The following is an 18,067-nucleotide window of genomic DNA, read 5'->3' as shown; positions in this document are numbered from 1 at the left end:
TTGCAGAGTGGTGACCTCCGTTTGCAACTCCACAATGGAACCCTCCGCTACCTTGACCTTATCTGATACCTTCCTGGGGTCAGTCTGGTAAAGATTCACTTCCATAGCCACTGTTTCTATTTTCCCTTTGAGGGCTACTTTTGAGCCCTGAATCGCTGCAAGAAGTTTAACACAAGATGCCTCATCCTTCATGGGTACAGGTGTGAGCCGGTCATCCCTCGACCCACCATGTCACGTCTGGCTCTGTGGCAGAGGAGTGGAAATTGTGTACTCTTCAATAGTGTTCCCCTGCGAGGGAGCCGCCTGCTTGTGCCGCCCCGTCTCGGCATGCAACAAAAGAAGGGAGAGTGGATATTCACTCATCCCCGTCAGAGCCTGGTGCACCACACAAAACTCAGAGGTACCTCACAACGCTCCACCTCACAGTCAAAGCAGACCCAGGAGTCCATGTACCATATAGATGTCGACAGTGTACAGGGAGTGCAGCACCCATAGCCAATTGCGATGAAAGTGAGCGCCAAAGAGCCAGGATGTCACCAATGCGCCCCTCACCTTCTAATAGACAATAGACAATGGGCTATCCAGATTAAAGTTTATTCAGAAATTGAGTCATAGAACAGAGTGAGTACAGCCAGACGACACGTGTTTCGCCCAAACGAGGTACTTTCACCTGGGCTGGATAACCCTTGAAAATAGTTTTCGAATACTTCAAGCAATTTCAAGAACATTTGGCGATTGGTTGCTTTAATAGTTATTGCCATAAGTGGGACCTTACCACATATCTACTACTCAACGCTATATTTGGAGGTCCATTCCCTCCGGTTTGAGTTCCCACACCTTTGTATGAATAGGCATTTAACTCAGGAAGTAATTGAATTGGACCCTTACATTTTTACCTAATAGACAATGGGCGTCTGCGCCAATATAGTGCACGGCAGGCCAGGCCCTTTGTGTAGCTCCCCGCTATTCAGGGTATTACAGTACACTGACAGAATATGCCAGCTGAACATTACCAGCGCCTCTGCTCTCCTCAGCGACAGGATCGATCCAATTAGTGGCAACAAATGTCCAACCAATATCTGTGAATATGTACTCCACCTCCGGATTGCCACTCAACAGCCTCCCATATGCTTCATCCCGGGGGCCATCAAAACCAGCCCATCACAGAGGGTCGCAGAGCTCTCTCCTCCGCCCTGCTGAACCACAGTCTGCCCCACAGGTCCACACCACAGAAGGCCCGAAGCTACGGACCCCCGACCGGCCTGTCTGCCGGCCCAGGCACCTCCTCCGCCCGCTGCCTGTGAGCTGTGATGGTCCGCGGCACCACCCGCTGCCATGAGATCCTGCACACGGGCCTCCTGCCTCCACAATACAAGGGCCCACCAAGGAGGCAGGGTGGAAGGTCAGGATCCTCCTACGCCGGGCCTTTAGAGTCTTTGTCTGGGCCCACCCCGCAGGCCCAATCTGCAGCTTGCCCCACGCACCCCCAAGCTGGGGACATCCGGACCCCACCTCACTCCTGCGAGGTCACAAAGGAGTCCCCCTCCACACAGGGAACACCAGATCCTCCTACTGCCTCCACGGAGGCAGAGTGGGCAAGTGAGGCCAGGCTGCAGTCCCTTCCAGGCCAGGTGACCGCTGATCACCACGCGGTCCTTGCTCAGCTCCTTTCACTGCTGGCCCGCATAACCTCTAGCTCCCCGATTGGGGAAGCCAAGGTGTCGCTGGATCCTCAGGGGCGCCAAGCACGGCAGGTTAATGCAGGATCAGGCCATGGTGGCGAGTAGCTTCCTAGAAGCGCGTCCCACCGGTCATCTTCCTTGGCCACGCCACCTTCAGCTTCTGGATAATTAGTATATAAAAAGATGTACATTACACAGTGAAATAGTGTGCCTTCACAATGACTAAGCATCCAACCCGGTAGACTTATAAGGCACATTTTAGGGACTTCTTATTAATATATCAAAATAGGTTTTCCAACATGGCAGAGGTATGTTTCCTTTCTATGGGCCAGATGTAGGAAGCCTTTTGCATGTCGCAAACTGCGAAAAACGCAGTTTGCGGCATGCAAAAGGCCAAACGCGATGCACATCCTCAAATTGCGAGTGGATGCGACACGCAAATAGGAAGGGGTGTTCCCTTCCTATTTGCGACCGCATCGCCATGCTGAGTTGCTTTGTGACCGCGAATGCGGTCGCAAACCAACTCGCAGTTACCACCCACTTGAAGTGGGTGGTAACTCATTCGCAAAAGGGAAGGGGTCCCCATAGGACCCCTTCCCCTTTGTGAATGCCGAAAAAAATGTTTTTTCAGAGCAGGCAGTGGTCCTATGGACCACTGCCTACTCTGAAAAAAACGAAACCAAATGGTTTCGGAAGTTTTTCTTTTTGCAACTCGTTTTCCTTTAAGGAAAACGGGCTGCAAAAAGAAAAAAAAACTGCTTTATTAAAAAAGGAGTCACAGACATGGAGGTCTGCTGTCTCCAGCAGGCCACCATCCCTGTGAGTGCAGGGACTCGCTATGGGGTCGCAATTTGCGACCCACCTCATTAATATTCATGAGGTGGGTCTTTGCGACCCCATAGCGAGTCGCAGAAGGTGTCTGAGACACCTTTCTGCATAAAACTTTGCGAGTTGCAAATTGCGAGTCTGTATGACTCGCAATTTGCAACTCGCAAAATTTTCTGTACCTACATCTGGCACTATATGCCAATGCATTGCTTTTAAAATGAAGCATAGCCAGAGCACAGCAATGCTTTTGGCAGACATATTTTTTTGTCATGTATGTAGGTATAAATGCACACTCCAGCCGACATGCCATTGGTGAATTGTTTGTGACATGTACCATGGCCCTACTGAGGAGTTAAATAAACCAATCAGGGAAAACCAATGCAGAGTACTTATTTTAGCGGAACTCAATGAGGGCTATGCAGGCTTTTAGCAGCTATATTTTGCCCAGTGCACTAATTCCAGCAAACCCAGACAGGAAAAAGTGCGACCCACTACAAAAATGATGTCCTTTATAGCAATACTACTTTTATTTACCTTCTGAGCAGTGTTCGGTAGGGTAAGAATCTAGTGAAGGTGATTTAGCTGTGTGACAGAGATACGTGTGTTCATTCTTCTTGCATCCATCTCTTTCCTCACCCACCACTCCCTATCCATGTTGCTTACCATAACTTGGATTCGATTGAGACAATTTGGACTTTGTGAGGACTCTCGAAGATTATAATGTTAATGTTGGAGTTCCAAAATAGGTATTAATATTTATTTTATGGATAAAGCGCTGACAAATGTTGAAGGAATATAGCTTTGGGGTGTTAATAAATAAAATAATGTACACACTAGAACATTATTAAGTGCATAATATCAGTACAGCCATGAATAACAAATAGGCAAACTGCAAAGACAAAACTTAAATTTATATTTCAAGGCACTGTAGGTAGCGAATGAATGAAGTTGCACTGATAGTTTGTTCAGTAAGAATATAGCGATGACACCAAAGTTCTTACCACCCGAAAATGGAACAGCACCACTTAGAAGTATTCAATGTAAGATTATTTGTGAAAGTGGGAAAAGCACCTATTTGGGTAACAATCTGCTGAACAGTGTATAACCTTATTTTGAATGTATGTTGAAACCTCACAGATAATTCTCAGCTGAATTGTGCCCTTTATTGGAACCAGCACAGGGTCCAGAGATCCGGCAATCCTTTCTCATACCAAGTATACAGATTCACCTTCGAAAAACAGCTTTAGTTTAATCATATGTTTCAGCATTGAATTAAAATAGGTGGCTGAACAATATAGTGAGGGGGTGACTTAGATATTGGTGGATGAGTTACTCCGTCACAACCTTAACAGATAACCCAGCTGCTGACATCTAAATCCCATTATATCCTACGGGATTTAGCTTTCAGTGGACTGGATATCCTCATTGTTGTTTCTAAATCAGGCCCAAAGTCTCTTTGCACGCACCTGTCTTGCTTTAGCAGCCTCAAGAAACCTAGAACAAGTGGAGTCATACATAAAGCTCCAATGCAAGGTCAGAATCAAGAAGAGCCCCCAAATTTGTCACTAAATGTTGGAGTTGTGAGATCAAGCCAAATGAGGCGAGTCATGTAAATCCGCCACGGACTGTTGTACTTGTCCAGAAAATACAATCTCTGTATATACCCCAGTAAACAGATGCAGTCTGTATACTTCTAAGATTTTAATGGCAGCAAGTAGTCTGTGGAAAATTTGGTGTCAGGGTAGCTATTATCCAAATGGAAAAGGATGTTAATATAGTTAACAGACAGTGGGCAGCAATAATATGCACTGGTGGGTCATATTAGCATTGAATAAAAGGTGTGAGAGAGCAGAGCCCTGGGGTACCTTTTGGTTTTTAAGCAATGTGTGGCATTTATGCATTTTCTAATTTGATAGTTCATTATGAAAGGCCATATCTATTCTACGGCTATACTTCACACTCCCAATGCATCATTCATCCAATTGTAGAGCTTCCCATGATCTATGGTATCAAAGGATGTGGCAAATCTTAATTGATCAAAGGTATAGGTCAACCTCTGGTGCATATGTATTAAAACTATTCTCCAATATCTAGTTTTGGTATTTATGTGCCCCTCAAGGGAAAAACGTGTAGATTGCTGTTCTGAAAACGGCAGGTTGCCCCCAAGATATGCTTGGAGCTGATGCGACATGACTGACTCTTTAATTTTAACTAAGGACTGCAGCTTGGATATCAGTCCTTAAATGACAGGATACTTAGGACTTTTCCTTTTTTCCACCTGTGATAATATTATCTTACTGTTTTGAACATCAGGGTATAATTTTCGTTATTAATTATTTAGCAGGTCAAGATATTACCAGTCAGTCAGTATGAGGATTGAGTGTATTATATGGCATGGTCGTATGACCTTATCTTTCACACAAGCTATCTGGCACAAATTATCTTGTGCCCAGTTAGGCTAATTTGCAAAACCTTTAGCTCATCCCTGGGTAGCTGTGGCTTTGAGCAGCAAGGCTTAAGTAAAGGAACCAGTGTAAAGCATTTAGAAGCACCAAACAACAAAGTAAACAACATGAAAGAATTACAACAGCAATTTATCAAAATAGATCATGGGGGTCATTACGACCTTGGCGGGCGGCGCGTGCGGCCGCCAATGCGGCCGCACTCCCGCGGCCCCCATTACAACATCCCCGCTGGGCCGGCGGGCACAAACCAAGCTTGCGCCGGCCGGCCCAGCGGGGATGAGGCCGCAACATAGGAGCCGGCTCCTAATGGAGCCAGCGCTGTTGCGGCTGTCGCGCTTTTCACTGTCTGCTATGCAGACAGTGAAAAGCTGGCCGGGGCCCTGTTAGGGGGCCCCTGCACTGCCCATGCCAGTGGCATGGGCAGTGCAGGGGCCCCCAGGGGCCCCAGGACACCCCTTACCGCCAGCCTCTTCCTGGCGGTGCAAACCTGCCAGAAACAGGCTGGCGGTAGGGGTGTCATAATCCCCAGGGCAGCGCTGCCCTGGCGGATTATCACCGCCGGGGCTAAAACGGCGGGAATCCGCCGGCCCCGGCGGTGCGACCGCAGCGCTACCGCCGCGGTCGTAATAAGGGCCTCCGTACCGCCAGCCTGTTGGCGGTATGGACGCCACATTACCCCTGGCGGTCTCTGACCGCCAGGGTCGTAATGACCACCTATATTTTTATGAATTATTAGAGTCTAAGATGAAAAACATCCACCGGAACTTTCTGGAGGTATATAAATTTAAATCTCAGTTGAGGAGCAAACAAGCATTGATAACTGTAAAGTTTGTATGCTTTTGAAAAGTTTGAATGAGTTGTGTTCAGCTACTCCAACCCAACTGAGGCGACGAAATCCAACTTTGAGAAGGTCCGGGGGCCACCAAGGAGTATTTGGACAGTAACTCGCCCACCAAAGCGTTCTCCAGTCCAGTTCTGAACTTTACAGCACAACCACCATAGACTTCTGTTGAGTAGTCCTGCTGCTGAGGATACAGGAGCTGGAGGATGCCTTTGGTGCTGTGCGGGCGATGGGATGTGCTTGTGGTTACTCCTCGGTGCACGGGTCAGGTGGTACGACTTTGGCCACAGAGTTTGGGGTCCCTTAAAGTCCTCTTTGAGCCAGTAGAAGTCCAGTTGCTGCTGGGCTACTGTTCTCCGGCCACAGTGGGTCCAGTAATATCTTTTGGTGGAGGCTGGTGTCCCTCTGGAGTGACTAATCTGGACTCAGATGACACTCGTGGGTCTAGCAGCCTCGGGTGCAACTTTTGGCTGTCATGGATCGGTCTCTTAGGGTGCCGGCTGGCCGTCGGCGGCAAATCTCCAGAAGTTGCTACTTACTTGCAGAGTTGGGTTAATCCAGTTTTCATCGCCCTCGTGCAGATTCCAGGACGACAGCCGACAGACTCTTGGAGTCACTACTTTGGTCTAGTGCTTGGGAGCGACTTTTCCTCAAGCAAGGAGCCACAGGCACAGTTCTCTCTTTGCTTGCCCAATGTGCGGCTGGTGCATTCCAGCAGATGGTGCAGCCTCTCTTTGCCTGGTCCAGTGGTCAGCAGTGCAGTCCTTCTTCAGTTCCGTCGTGTCCTGAGGTTCAGGGTGCCATATTTGTGCCCAGAAAGTGCCCTGGGGCAATGAAGCAATCACTGGTCAGTGGGCTACCAGAAACTACAGCCGGCGGCAGATCCTTCTCCCACCTCACCGCCAAGACCTGGAACACCGTCCCCGCCCATCTACGACAAACCCAGGACCTCCTGACCCTCAGGAAACGCCTCAAGACCTGGTTGTTCGAGCAGTAGCAGTCCTCCCCCACCCCCCTTTCAGCGCATTGAGACCCTAGCGGGTGAGTAGCGCGCTTTATTGATTGATTGACTTCCGACTATGTGTGGCATCTAGCAATCCCAGGGTAAATATTCTGCCCACTCCCAAGATGTCTGAACCCTTCCTTGGATGCTAGGAGCTTGGTAGCCCAGCCTAGAGGTGTGGCTATCTGGGGGCTACAAACCCATGGGGAAAACGGTTTGGGCACTGGTCTCCCCTCTCTAGTCACGTACACAATCTGCTGCTGAGAACAAAGGGACGAAAGGAGTGTGATCGTCCTTTGTCCACCAAATGTGGCTTCACCTTTGAAGCTCGCCTTTTGGGTCAACACCTTGAGTGGCTTCTTATGAGGGGAGGTAACACCTCCCTCTGTAGCAGGCTACCATTTTTCTAAGCCTGGGAGTCATTTACACTACTCCCCTGGAAGTCAGAAAATTGTCTGTGGCCAGCAACCGTGTGAGGCCACTGGACAAACTGGGCTGGAGAGTGGCAACTCTCTAAAAGTTGCTTTTTCTCAAGAGTCAGATTGAATTCGGCTTGGGCATCAAGTCAGTTTTAATACCTTGATTAATTTGATACCTTGAATTACACACTTCAGTAGTCTCATTCAGAAGTTAGCCAGGCTGAAGGGTCAGCCGGTAATTCTGTGTTAGCCATTGTAGTTACCAACGTTTCCACTGCAAAACGAAATTTGTAAGTGTTGCTGTTAGAACAGATTAAAAGCATATGTCCTACTTAATAATACAAAGCTCCCTGCCTTAGAGCTCCAGAAATGTATTGTTTAAGGGAAGTAGGCACTTTGCTATTGGTTTAAATGGCAAAGTTGAACTAGCAGTATAAAACTGCTCTTCCAGTCTACAGTGACAGGAAGGGAGCCATTTTGTACCTTACCCAAAACATGGTGGCACAATCAGTGCTGCAGCCCTGATATTTTTCATCAGATTTGCAGAAAGCTATTCTTTTTGATCCTTATGGAATCAGTTTTTGCACTAGCTGTAAAACATAAAAGGGTGGGCGGTACCAGATTAAATTGTTAAAATACAGAAACAGCACATTTCTGGAGAAATATCTGAATCACTAGTGGAACAAAAAGGATCTGATTCAATCTTTTGTTCCATGTTCCTGCAGATTCTGATTCTGTATAAAAGTTTGAGCTGTCAATTTGGGTTTTACAGTGCTTTTAGCAGCCAGGGAACCGTCCTTGACATGTGATAATGCAATTTACACTTCAACGTGTATGAAGCAGAATTCACTTGTTACCCAGAATGTTTCAGAATTAACAATTCCCCATCCTTGCTAATTTATGAAAAGCTGTGGATGATGCCACCTTATGGAAAGCACTTGAGTGGCCATGCTGTAAAATGGACTAAAGAGTGACACTATGAATTTGATGGACTTTTTCCTGGTTTATTGGTGAAAAATTAAGATCTGAGCTTAGGTTTGGGAAATGGCCAGCACTATGTGGAAGTTCATGTGTGTTTTGTATGAAACTCTTGTTACTTCCAATAAAGTTAAAAAGTATTTAGGCAAAGTGCAATCTTGACATTAAAATCACCTAGGGTTATAACTTTCTCACTCAAAGCTTGACGGGTTCTGAAACATCCATGAAATGACATTGTGATTAAAAATGAGTACATTGCAGTGTGGTAAACTGCTGTTATGCAATATAAATCTACCTCTATATTGCATTTCCTCATTAAATTCTTAAAGTGACTAAAAGGGTGAGTGAAGAAAGTATTGCAAGCAAATTGAGAACAATACAGTCTAGATAACCTGCCACTTTGCTTGCACTTGTGATTAGTACAAATAGCAATAAATGATTGAGGGAGAATATCTTGTTGAATTATCCGAGGTTTTCTTTGGAGAATGTGTATTGTCTTGTTTTCATTGTTTTCTGGTTCTCTTTATATCACTTGCCTACCTCAATAAAGTGATTTGAATATTTTGAAAACTAACCAATAATCGTTAGAAGAAATCCAGTGTGTGGAGTACCAGGTCATACATTGTTATTTTTCATGTGTTTTCTGTTTTGTATGTTTGACCTATTTTGTAGGCTACCAAACTTGTTTTATTTCTTCCACGTTTATTGTGCTTGTGCATTGGCCTTTGCAGTGTTAGACTTATGTGTGTATTTGAATATCAGTACGTTGACAAGCCAACATTAAAAGCTTTCCTATGTTATTGTGCTAGAAATGCTGTATACAGATACCCTACCAGTAACAGTTCCTCTTTTTTTGTTAATATTGTGTCTAGAGAGCAGTTCCTTTGCTCTATTACACATGGTAACATTGGTGATGCCCCATCAGTCCTGGTGCACCAACTCATGTACAGATCTAAGGACACCTAGGCTGTCACAGTCTTAATTGGATCTTATATTCTCCATCTACCCATGTGTTCCCTGCTTGTGAAACTGTTTAGAGGTTTTGGTTAGGGAGAGAGCTATCTGCTTCTCCTTGATTGTGACTCTGGTGTCTGGAGTGGGGCATAGATTTCCAGCAGGTTTCCTGGTACTCTGATAGCAGTAGCAGGTGGTTTGGCCCTCTTGCTTCAGTGCTAATACCAGCATTCAGTACAGCTTGCAAATTGTCAAGGTCATGCCTGTTTATTTCACTGCTGTCTTGATGATTCATGAGTGGCTGCTTAACATTGCTTCTTGTGGTCTTCCTATCACCCATTTTCCAGAACGTTTCCAAACTGGATTGTAGGAAGAGGGAGGTTGAAATCTGGCACAAATAATAATTTATCTTAAAATGCCCAGTTGTAGTCTGTGATTTCATCTGCTGCTACACCTGTTGTAGAAACCTTTTTGTTGTGCTTCAACATTTATATATGTGTCGGGTACGTTTCATTCTTCAAATGATTCAAATAGTTCAGTGGTGTTCCTTCTGGCTTGTATTCAGCTGCAGCCAGAGGAGTTTCCAAGGTTTTTAAAATTGAGGAAAGATAAATTCAGGCAATCAAAAATATTGATTTGGAGAAAACAGTCATGGTGGTCTGTATTATTTGTCCTTCCTCTGTCATTTGTTTTCTCATATCTGAATTTCCTAACCTTGATTTCTCATTTTAGGTGAGCAAGACTTGGAAGGTATTGGCAGAAGATGAAGTATTGTGGTATAGAGTATGTCAGCAGGAGGGCTTCTTGCCTGATGCCGAGATTTCAGACTGTGCCTGCTGGAAACACGCACTTCGAGATAGCCTGGCCAAAGAGAGCACTTTAAGGGCCAATTGGAAGGTGAATATATCCAGATTCCATTTTATTTATCAGTTCTGTTTATTGATATTTTATTTTAAAGAGAGAAGAAGAACACAGCTTTATGCCCACAACCTTACAGGCCAGCAGCAATAATAACGCTCATAACAAGTGCAGCATATATTGAGCTGTCCTTGGAAGGCCGGCACTGTAAACAATGACCATGACCATGAGCATTGCATATACAAGAACAGTAAACAGAAAAATGTGGTTAAAAAAAAAACCTGGTCCATTCCCCGCCATGTCCATGCCAAAGAACCCCCTTTATCCTTCTCCTGTAGCTATGTTAGCTAATTTGCTCCATCGTCCTCCTAGCTCGGCTGTTGAGCGAGTAGCTCTAAGTACAGTTGATAAGTTGCAAGCGTAGGATTTTTAAATATGTGGGGCATGTGGTTTCATTGAATTCTGTGGACAAGATTTGTATGAAGGGTGCCCATAGTGTGGAAACTTCTGCTGATCATTGTTCTGCTGTGAGAGAAAGTTTCTCCATCCTCAAAAGAAACCAAAGTTTATGTAGCCATAAGGTGTAGGTTGGAGTTTTGTGTGTGCCCCACTGTGCTAATATCGTCTGGTGAGCAGCATTAAGGGCAACATCTATTTGACGGCCTCTCAATGATCGTAGTGGGAAAGTGAGGGGGTTGGGTAGGCCAAGAATGGTGTATATTGGCAGTCTAGGGATCTTTGTGTGGAATGCTCTGTCAGTTCCATCTAGGATGCTACTCCAGTATCTTTTCAGCTTGGGACAGTGCCATAGCAGATGTATCAGAGTGCCAGTGTTACCTCAACCTCTCCAGCAAAGCTCAGGTTTAGTGGGATTCAATGTATGTATTCTTGTGGGGGTATAGTACCAATATGTTGCTATTTTATAGGCTGTTTCAGTGGCCGACATGCTATGGGCTGTGTGGTGGACCCTGTACTGTATATCACCCCATTCCTCTTCTATTAGATCCCTCCCCAATTCGGCCTCCCATCTTTTTTGTCTGCTGGTTTTGGGTATTTGTGTGGCGGTCATAAGGTGTAAAGATCGGAAATCACTTGTTTATCGTCCCTTTTAAGTGTTAGCCATTTCTCTAATGCTGTGAGCGGTCTTGCTACTAGAGGCTTAACTGTTGGTTGGAGCACCCAATGTCTGACCTGATGATACGTCATTCTATCTGCTTCCGTGCACCCATAATCTTCTTTTAGGCGGTCAAAAGGGATGATGCTGTCTGGGTGGAATAGACTCCCCACTCTCTTGCAACCCCCGGGCTGCCATCTTTGGAAGCGCTCTGTAGTCCGGCCAGGGGCAAAATCTGGGTTGGTGCAGATTGGTGTCCTGGGGGAGGGACGTCAGACAATTCTTAATTGCCACTGAGGCCCAGACCCCGAGTGTTGTGCTAGTGACAGGGGAGGATTACAGTCCTGTAGCCTTGTGTCTGAGTTACAGCCATGGCTCTTTCCAGATATGTGACCCTGCAACTGCTTGATATATCAAACACCTGTTTTTTTCAGTGTATGGGCGACTCCATTCTAGTACAAACTGCAGTTGGGTAGCTTGATAATATTTCAGATAGCAAGGGATCGCCAGTCCCCCTTTTATCTTAGGGAGATACAGGACTTGGTGCGATATGCGGGCAGGTTTCTGGTCCCAGATAAATTTGAGTATAGCCGATTTCAATGTAGCCAAGGTTTTAGGCGGCGGAGGAAGAGGGATCATTTGGAATAGATAGAGACTGCGTGGCAGGAACATCATCTTTATTGCTGCTACTCTACCTAACCATGAAAGTTTGTTTGCTCCAGGTCCTTCAGTACTGCTGTGGAGAGGGCGGCATAATTCCTGTTAACTCTTTTGGTAGTCGTGTTTGCTAGTTCAATGTTAAGGTATGGTATGTAAGAAGAGGACCAAACGTAGGGGAGCTTTGAATGAAGCTCTGCTTCATGTGTGTGGGGGGGGGGTATTGAGAGGTTCAGAATTTGTGATTTTTGCATATTCCCTTTGAAGCCTGAGGTAGATCCGAATTCCTACAAAGTGTCCGTGAGAGCCAGTAGTGAAACCATGGGTTCCGACAGTGCTAAAATCACATCGTCTGCGTAGAGGCAAATGAGGTGGCACTCACACCCAAATTTAATGACAGGAGGGGATTCGTCCGCAGGCTCTGTGCTAGAGGCTTCATGTAGAGGGCAAAGAGGAGTGGGGACAGTGGATAGCCCTGTCTCGTTCCTCCCTGGATTGGGAAAGACGGAGACAGTGTACCATTGACCGGGAGAGCTGCTTTGGGCTCTTTATGTACGCATTTTATCAATTTCAGAAGTGTTTGTCCGAAACCAAAGTGTTCCAATACTTTGAATAGGTAGGGCCAGTGCACTCTGTTGAACGCTTTTTCTGCGCCTGTAGTGAGTAGTAGAGCCTCTCTTTGCGATCTGTGCATTTTGTCTATGAGGTGTAAGAGTTGTTTTGTGTTATCTCCGCATTGCCGATGTGGTATAAAACCTGCTTGGTCAGGGTCAACAAGCCCGGGCGTGTGCTAGGATGCCAGTGAACAGCTTAGCTTCTATGTTTAGGAGTGAGATGGGCTTATAGGAGCCACAATCCTCCGGATTCTTGCCTGGCTTTGGGATTACAGTGATGGTCCCGTCCAGCATGCTGGCGGTGAGGGAATTGGTCTCCGTTAAAAAGTTGAATTGCCTTGTGAGTATCGGGGCAATTTCGGAGCACAACGTTTTATAAAAAAGTGGGGTGTAGCCTTCTGGGCTCAGCGATTTCCCTGTCTTTAGGTGGGAGATGGCCGATACCACGGCCTCTGTCTGGATTGGTTTGTCAAGGGAAATTTCATCTTTTAGCGGGAGTGGAGTAAGTGTACAGTTGTCTAGGTACATGGAGGGATCTGAACTGATGGACGTGTCTGCCGTGTAAAACGCTTGGTAGAATTCACAGAATGCAGTTGCATTTTGTGTGTGCTTGCGTCTCCCAGAGAGGGGGAGCGCACCATCCTAATAGTGTTGGACTGGACTTGTGCTCTTAGTTTATGGGCTAGGAGCTTCCCACAGCGGTTGCCCCTCACGTAATATTTATGCTTAAGCCGTATAATGGCGTATTCAGCACAGTCCCAATCCAGTCGTCTTAGTTGTATACAAGTTTTCTCCAACTCCCTCCAGACCCTTGGAGTTCCTGTACGTTTATGAATGTATTCTAATTCGACCACTATCTGTTCAAGCAGCATTCTCTTTTCTCTCTGGGCTTTGTTCTCTGTGGCAGATAAAGAGATTACCTCCCCTTGCACCGCTGCCTTAAGGGCTTCCCAAAGTGTCACTATGGAGGTGTGCTTGTTGTCATTTTGGCTAAAATAGTCTTTAATTGTGTGTCTCAAGGCCTCCACCATACCTTGTGTCTGTTATATGGTATCCCAAAATCTCCAGCTGGGGGTTTTGAGAGTGGTTCATAGCGACTTGGACTGTTACCGTGATGGGCGCATGATCTGAAAGAGCACGAGGCTCAATGGCAGTATTTTGAATGTAAGCTCAGAAAGTCGAGGAGGCCAGGAAGTAGGCTGTGCGCGTGTATGTTTTTGTTGCTGCCGAATAAAAAGTATAATCTTGGAGGTTTGGGTTTGTGTCCCTCCATATATCCACCAGACCACAGTCTGCAAGCCACTGAAGCCCTGCCGGGGAGAGAGAGCCTGTCTGCCCTTGCCTGTGTCCCGAACGGTCCACATCGTTGTTCATGACTAAGTTAAAGTCGCCTCCCATGAATATTGCTGTGTCAGGGGTAGTCAACGTTGGAGAGAGAGCTTGTGTTATGAATACCTCTTGGTGAGTGTTAGGAGCATAAATAGTGGCTATTGTGAAGCGGAATGATTCTATCCTCACTCTGTAAGCTAAGTATATACCTTTTGTCCCATGAACTTTGGTGAAGAATTCCCCTGGGAATGTTTTAGAAACCAAGATCGCCACCCCCCATGCTTCGTGGAGGCCGAGGACCAGTATTGTTGAGGGAACCATTTAGAGCACATTCGGTAGATATCTTTGGGCAGCATGTGTGTTTCTTGTAGTAAGCATATGTGGCTTTCTGAACACTCGAGGAGAGAGAGGATCGCCAGTCATTTTGTGGGATTATTGAGGCCTCTAACATTGAGGCTCAAACATTTCAGTGCCGGATGTGTTGATGGAAAGGGGAGGGCTTTGATATCTGCGTGCCGTGGGTGGCAGGGAGCTGGGAGCAGTACTATGTAGTATGCCTATGTTGGAGTCTTCAGACATTTGATTCTTGTGTTGCATGAGAGAGGGGAATAACACCATGAACAGTGTAGCACAATTGGTGCTTAACCAGATAAACAACTGAGTCCACAGTGCAAGGTAAACTATGGACGGGGCTTCGATCAACGCTCAGAGGTGTTCCATGGGGTCTGGGTAAGCCGTCCATGGGTTCGGCCACCACATGCAGCATGTTGTGGCTCGTCGAGCCTGAGCCCCCAGGGCAGCCAGTGGGTCTTTTTCGTAGGTGGTTGGTGGCGGACAGTGATTGTTTTGGCGCCAGAGGTGATACTATCCAAGACAGCCTGTCTCTTGTGTGTTCTTGGGGTTCTTTGGAGTCTTCGTCGTCATTCCTTTCGTTTCCATCCGGTGTGGCTCTTAAGGGGGCCCTTCTCTGACACTGTCGTCTCAGAGGGGTCCTCCACCATGTCTAGTATGTCGGGCTTCCTTAAGTGTTTTCACTTGTTGTGTCTGATCGTCCCAGCGGAATATGAGTATGAAGGGGTGTCCCCAGCCGTATGTGACGGAATGAGACCAGAGGTGGTCTGTGATGGGTTTAAACTCTCTGCGTCACTGTAGTGTAAGCAGGGAGAGGTCCTGGTAAAGAAGCAAAGTTTGACCCCTAAAGTGAATCTGGGATTGGTTTCGCACTCGTTTGAGGATGTCTTCTTTAGTCGTGAAGTTGTGAATGCAGGCCAAAAGGTCCAGGGGACGAGACCCAGTCACCCCAGTGCGGCCTTCTCTGTGCACGCAGTCTAGCAAGATCTCCTGTTTATTCTCCGGACCCAGGAGCAAGTGGAACAAAGCTGTGGTGTACTCTCTGATATCTTCACCTTCAGCCCCGTTAGGAGCTCCTCTAATTCATATGTTGTGATGGCGGGAGCGGTTTTCCAGGTTTTCCATAATCTGTAGTTGCTCCTGCTGCTCCCGTAGGCGAAGGATCTCTTGTTGGAGTTGTTCGACATCTTCTCCTCTTGCAGTCTCATTGTCTTGTCTTCCATGCCTGACACACGATCCCCTGTGGAGGTGAGATCGGTGCGAAGCTCACGCAGTTTTTGAGAGAGATCCTTTTGCAGATCCTGTAGATTGGTCCTTAAGGAGTTGAACAGGGAGAAAAGGAATCTACTCATGATTGGCGCCAGCTCATTGTCGTACACACCTCTGTTGTCTGCGATCACCTGGGGTTGTGAGGTGGTATCTATATGTTTGTTCTGTGCAGGTGTGGATCTGGTCAACATTTCCCGCACTGACTCATCTTTTTTAACCTTTGACGAGGCCATTGTCTATTGTTTATTGATGTGTGTGCAGCCAGGCATGCAAGGCTGGTTGCGGCCCATGGAAGCACCTGTTCCTCGTAGCTGCTCGAGTGTATAGGCACCGCTTGCCCTGCGGGGCCCCGCTCAGCTGCTCCAGGGGTGGGGGGTTGATCCTTGCGTTATAATCACCTAGGCCTCACTCGAGTCGATCACCACTGCGGCCCGGTCTCTGCCGCCGACCAGATGCCTTCAGCCCATTCAACGCCCTCCTCCGGCGCCAGCCCTGCTCATGTCCGCTCTTCCCCCCAGACTGCCCGACTGCATCTCTCATTTGTAGTTTGTTGGGGCGCATTTGGGCCTCTGTCTGTCTCAGGGCTTCCTGTTTGTTTTGTGTCTGGCTGCCCGTCCGCGGCCACTATTGGACACCTCCCCCGACAAAGCCCAGGATCTCCTCCCTCCTTGCGGCCTGGAGGATCTCAGCACCTGGCACCCTGCCCCGCAGCCGCCAGAGCCTAGGCCCTCCTCCACCTGCCCACGCTGCGGCCCTATCCGTGCCGTCGACCAGGCGTCCCAGGTCAGGGCATGCATCATGCTCACCTCCGGCTCTGGGCCTCCAGCTCAGCCGCTCCTCCGTCTGGGTGTTCTGGCACCCCAGCGCCCGTCGGTGGTCCCTTGGGCGCACCCAAGTCCACACTTGGCCTCCACACCCTGTGAGCCCCTGGCCCCCTCGCTGACACCCGTCTGGATGTCAGCCTCTCCGCTGGGCCCGATCCTTGCACTAGTCGCGCCCCACCGGCACCCTCTTTTCGTTAGTATTTTCAACCACCAGGAGGTGGCTGCAGGGGGTCTCTGGGCCGCAATGTCCTTCTCTTCAGGCCCAGGTGGCGGAGGTCCCAGCGGTGTGTCCATTCACGCTGCCATCTTGGCCACGCCCCCCCCAGATTCCATTTTAAGAGGCTTGGGGAACAGGAAAAGGTTTGTGATCCAATCTTTCAGAGTGTGTGAGAATGTCCTGAGTATTTAGGGCCATTCTAATAACATTGCATCACAGATTAAATCAATAGCATCTGGTAAATAAAAATGCCATGCACAATACAGAATACCCAATAGCAAAACGTCTGGTTACATTACAAAGTTATTAAACAGCAATCACTGTGGGTATTTGGGCTCTGTCTAGATAGTCTTCATTTTTTTTCCAGTGTGCAGGTACTCAACTACAGAATTTCTGTACACCTCACTCAGGACATGTGCAAGGAATAAAGTTGGGGTTTTCCAGCAGGTTTGTGGGGCGGGGAGTGAAGAGAAGCTTCTAAGGAATTATTTCACACTGTTGACCTAGTTAAGGTCACTAGAATATCCAGTGTAATGATTTGAACCAAGCTAGTATTTAAATAGCTCAGGAGAAATTTTATTAGGGAAGTTCATTGATTTTCTGCATAGTTGTATGGGATCTGAAAGGGGCGGTTTAGCCTGGATCAGATATTCTGTGTTTTCTGAGAAAGAAATCTATTAAACTGTTTGCAGGTTTCTGGAGTTCCAAAGCATAGTAGGTTGGAGTTGAGGTGGAAGAGTCATCCTCTATTTAAAATTTCCTTAGGAGTACTCTAGCATTTGTAGGTGTAGGATATAGTTTAATCAGTACTGTGAGGTGAATTATGTGTTGCAGTTCTTTTAAGGCAGTCTACCTTTGATCCTTCCCAGGCTTGTTCTAGTGTTTGAGGTGACAGCTTCTTGAAGTCGGTGGAAGTTGAAGTCAGCTGTTTTCCATGAAGACAGGGTTTTGCAGATTTTCATTTCAGTTATGTAGTGCATGTTAGGCAATCACAAGAAAGGACTTAATGTAATTGTTGGTTTGAAGAGTAACATTGACTGATGGAAAGTTGGTGGGTGATAGTGAGATGATTTTGTTTGAGGGATGTGTGTGAGTATTCATATTTGGTGTGACTTTTGGTTGGTTTGCTTCTCACGGTAATGAGCAGGTAGGTAGATGGGTTTAAAGCATTCTCTCACCATTCGTCCCATATATTTATATTCACAGAGATCAATTTCAGTGGACTTTGCAAGGTCTTGAATATAGATGGCTGCATGGGCTGGTAAGTTCATTGTGAATTGGAGAGGTGCAGGATAATAGATAAACAATCCACTATTGTATATGGAGGAGGTTATTTCATTTCTTGATTGATGTGCTCATGGCAAGGACTTTTAGATAAGTTGAGTTTTTATACTGAAGTTAAGCTTTGCAGGAGTTTTGCATTTTTCAGACACATAATGCTATATTTGTGTTGGTATACATATTGTCTGCATTTTGATCTTGTGTTTCATATGTGTCCACCTTTATACCGTTCAGCTGAATGATCCTTAAATGCTGGTGGAGTGAACAACACTTTGCGAGATAAATGATGCCAAACAATTTAAGAGTTAGCAGGGGTTTCAGCATGATTATTATTTAAGAAACTCCACAGAATTTTTTTTGCAGTTAGACGGAAATCAGGGTGT

At 46.7% G+C, this 18,067-nt stretch overlaps 1 protein-coding gene across 1 annotated transcript in view; it reads left to right on the top strand.

Moving 5' to 3' along the window:
* Positions 1-18,067, top strand: part of FBXW8 (F-box and WD repeat domain containing 8) — a 484,866-nt gene that overhangs the window by 125,218 nt on the left and 341,581 nt on the right. Inside the window, exon 3 of the mRNA XM_069214505.1 lies at positions 9,903-10,067. Within this exon, the coding sequence (XP_069070606.1) occupies positions 9,903-10,067 (165 nt within the window). The remainder of the gene's footprint in view (positions 1-9,902; positions 10,068-18,067) is intronic.

Source organism: Pleurodeles waltl, chromosome 11, assembly GCF_031143425.1.
Source record: "Pleurodeles waltl isolate 20211129_DDA chromosome 11, aPleWal1.hap1.20221129, whole genome shotgun sequence".
Taxonomy (NCBI): domain Eukaryota; kingdom Metazoa; phylum Chordata; class Amphibia; order Caudata; family Salamandridae; genus Pleurodeles; species Pleurodeles waltl.
Note: the sequence above shows the minus strand (reverse complement) of the source record. Positions and strands in the feature narration are given on the sequence as shown.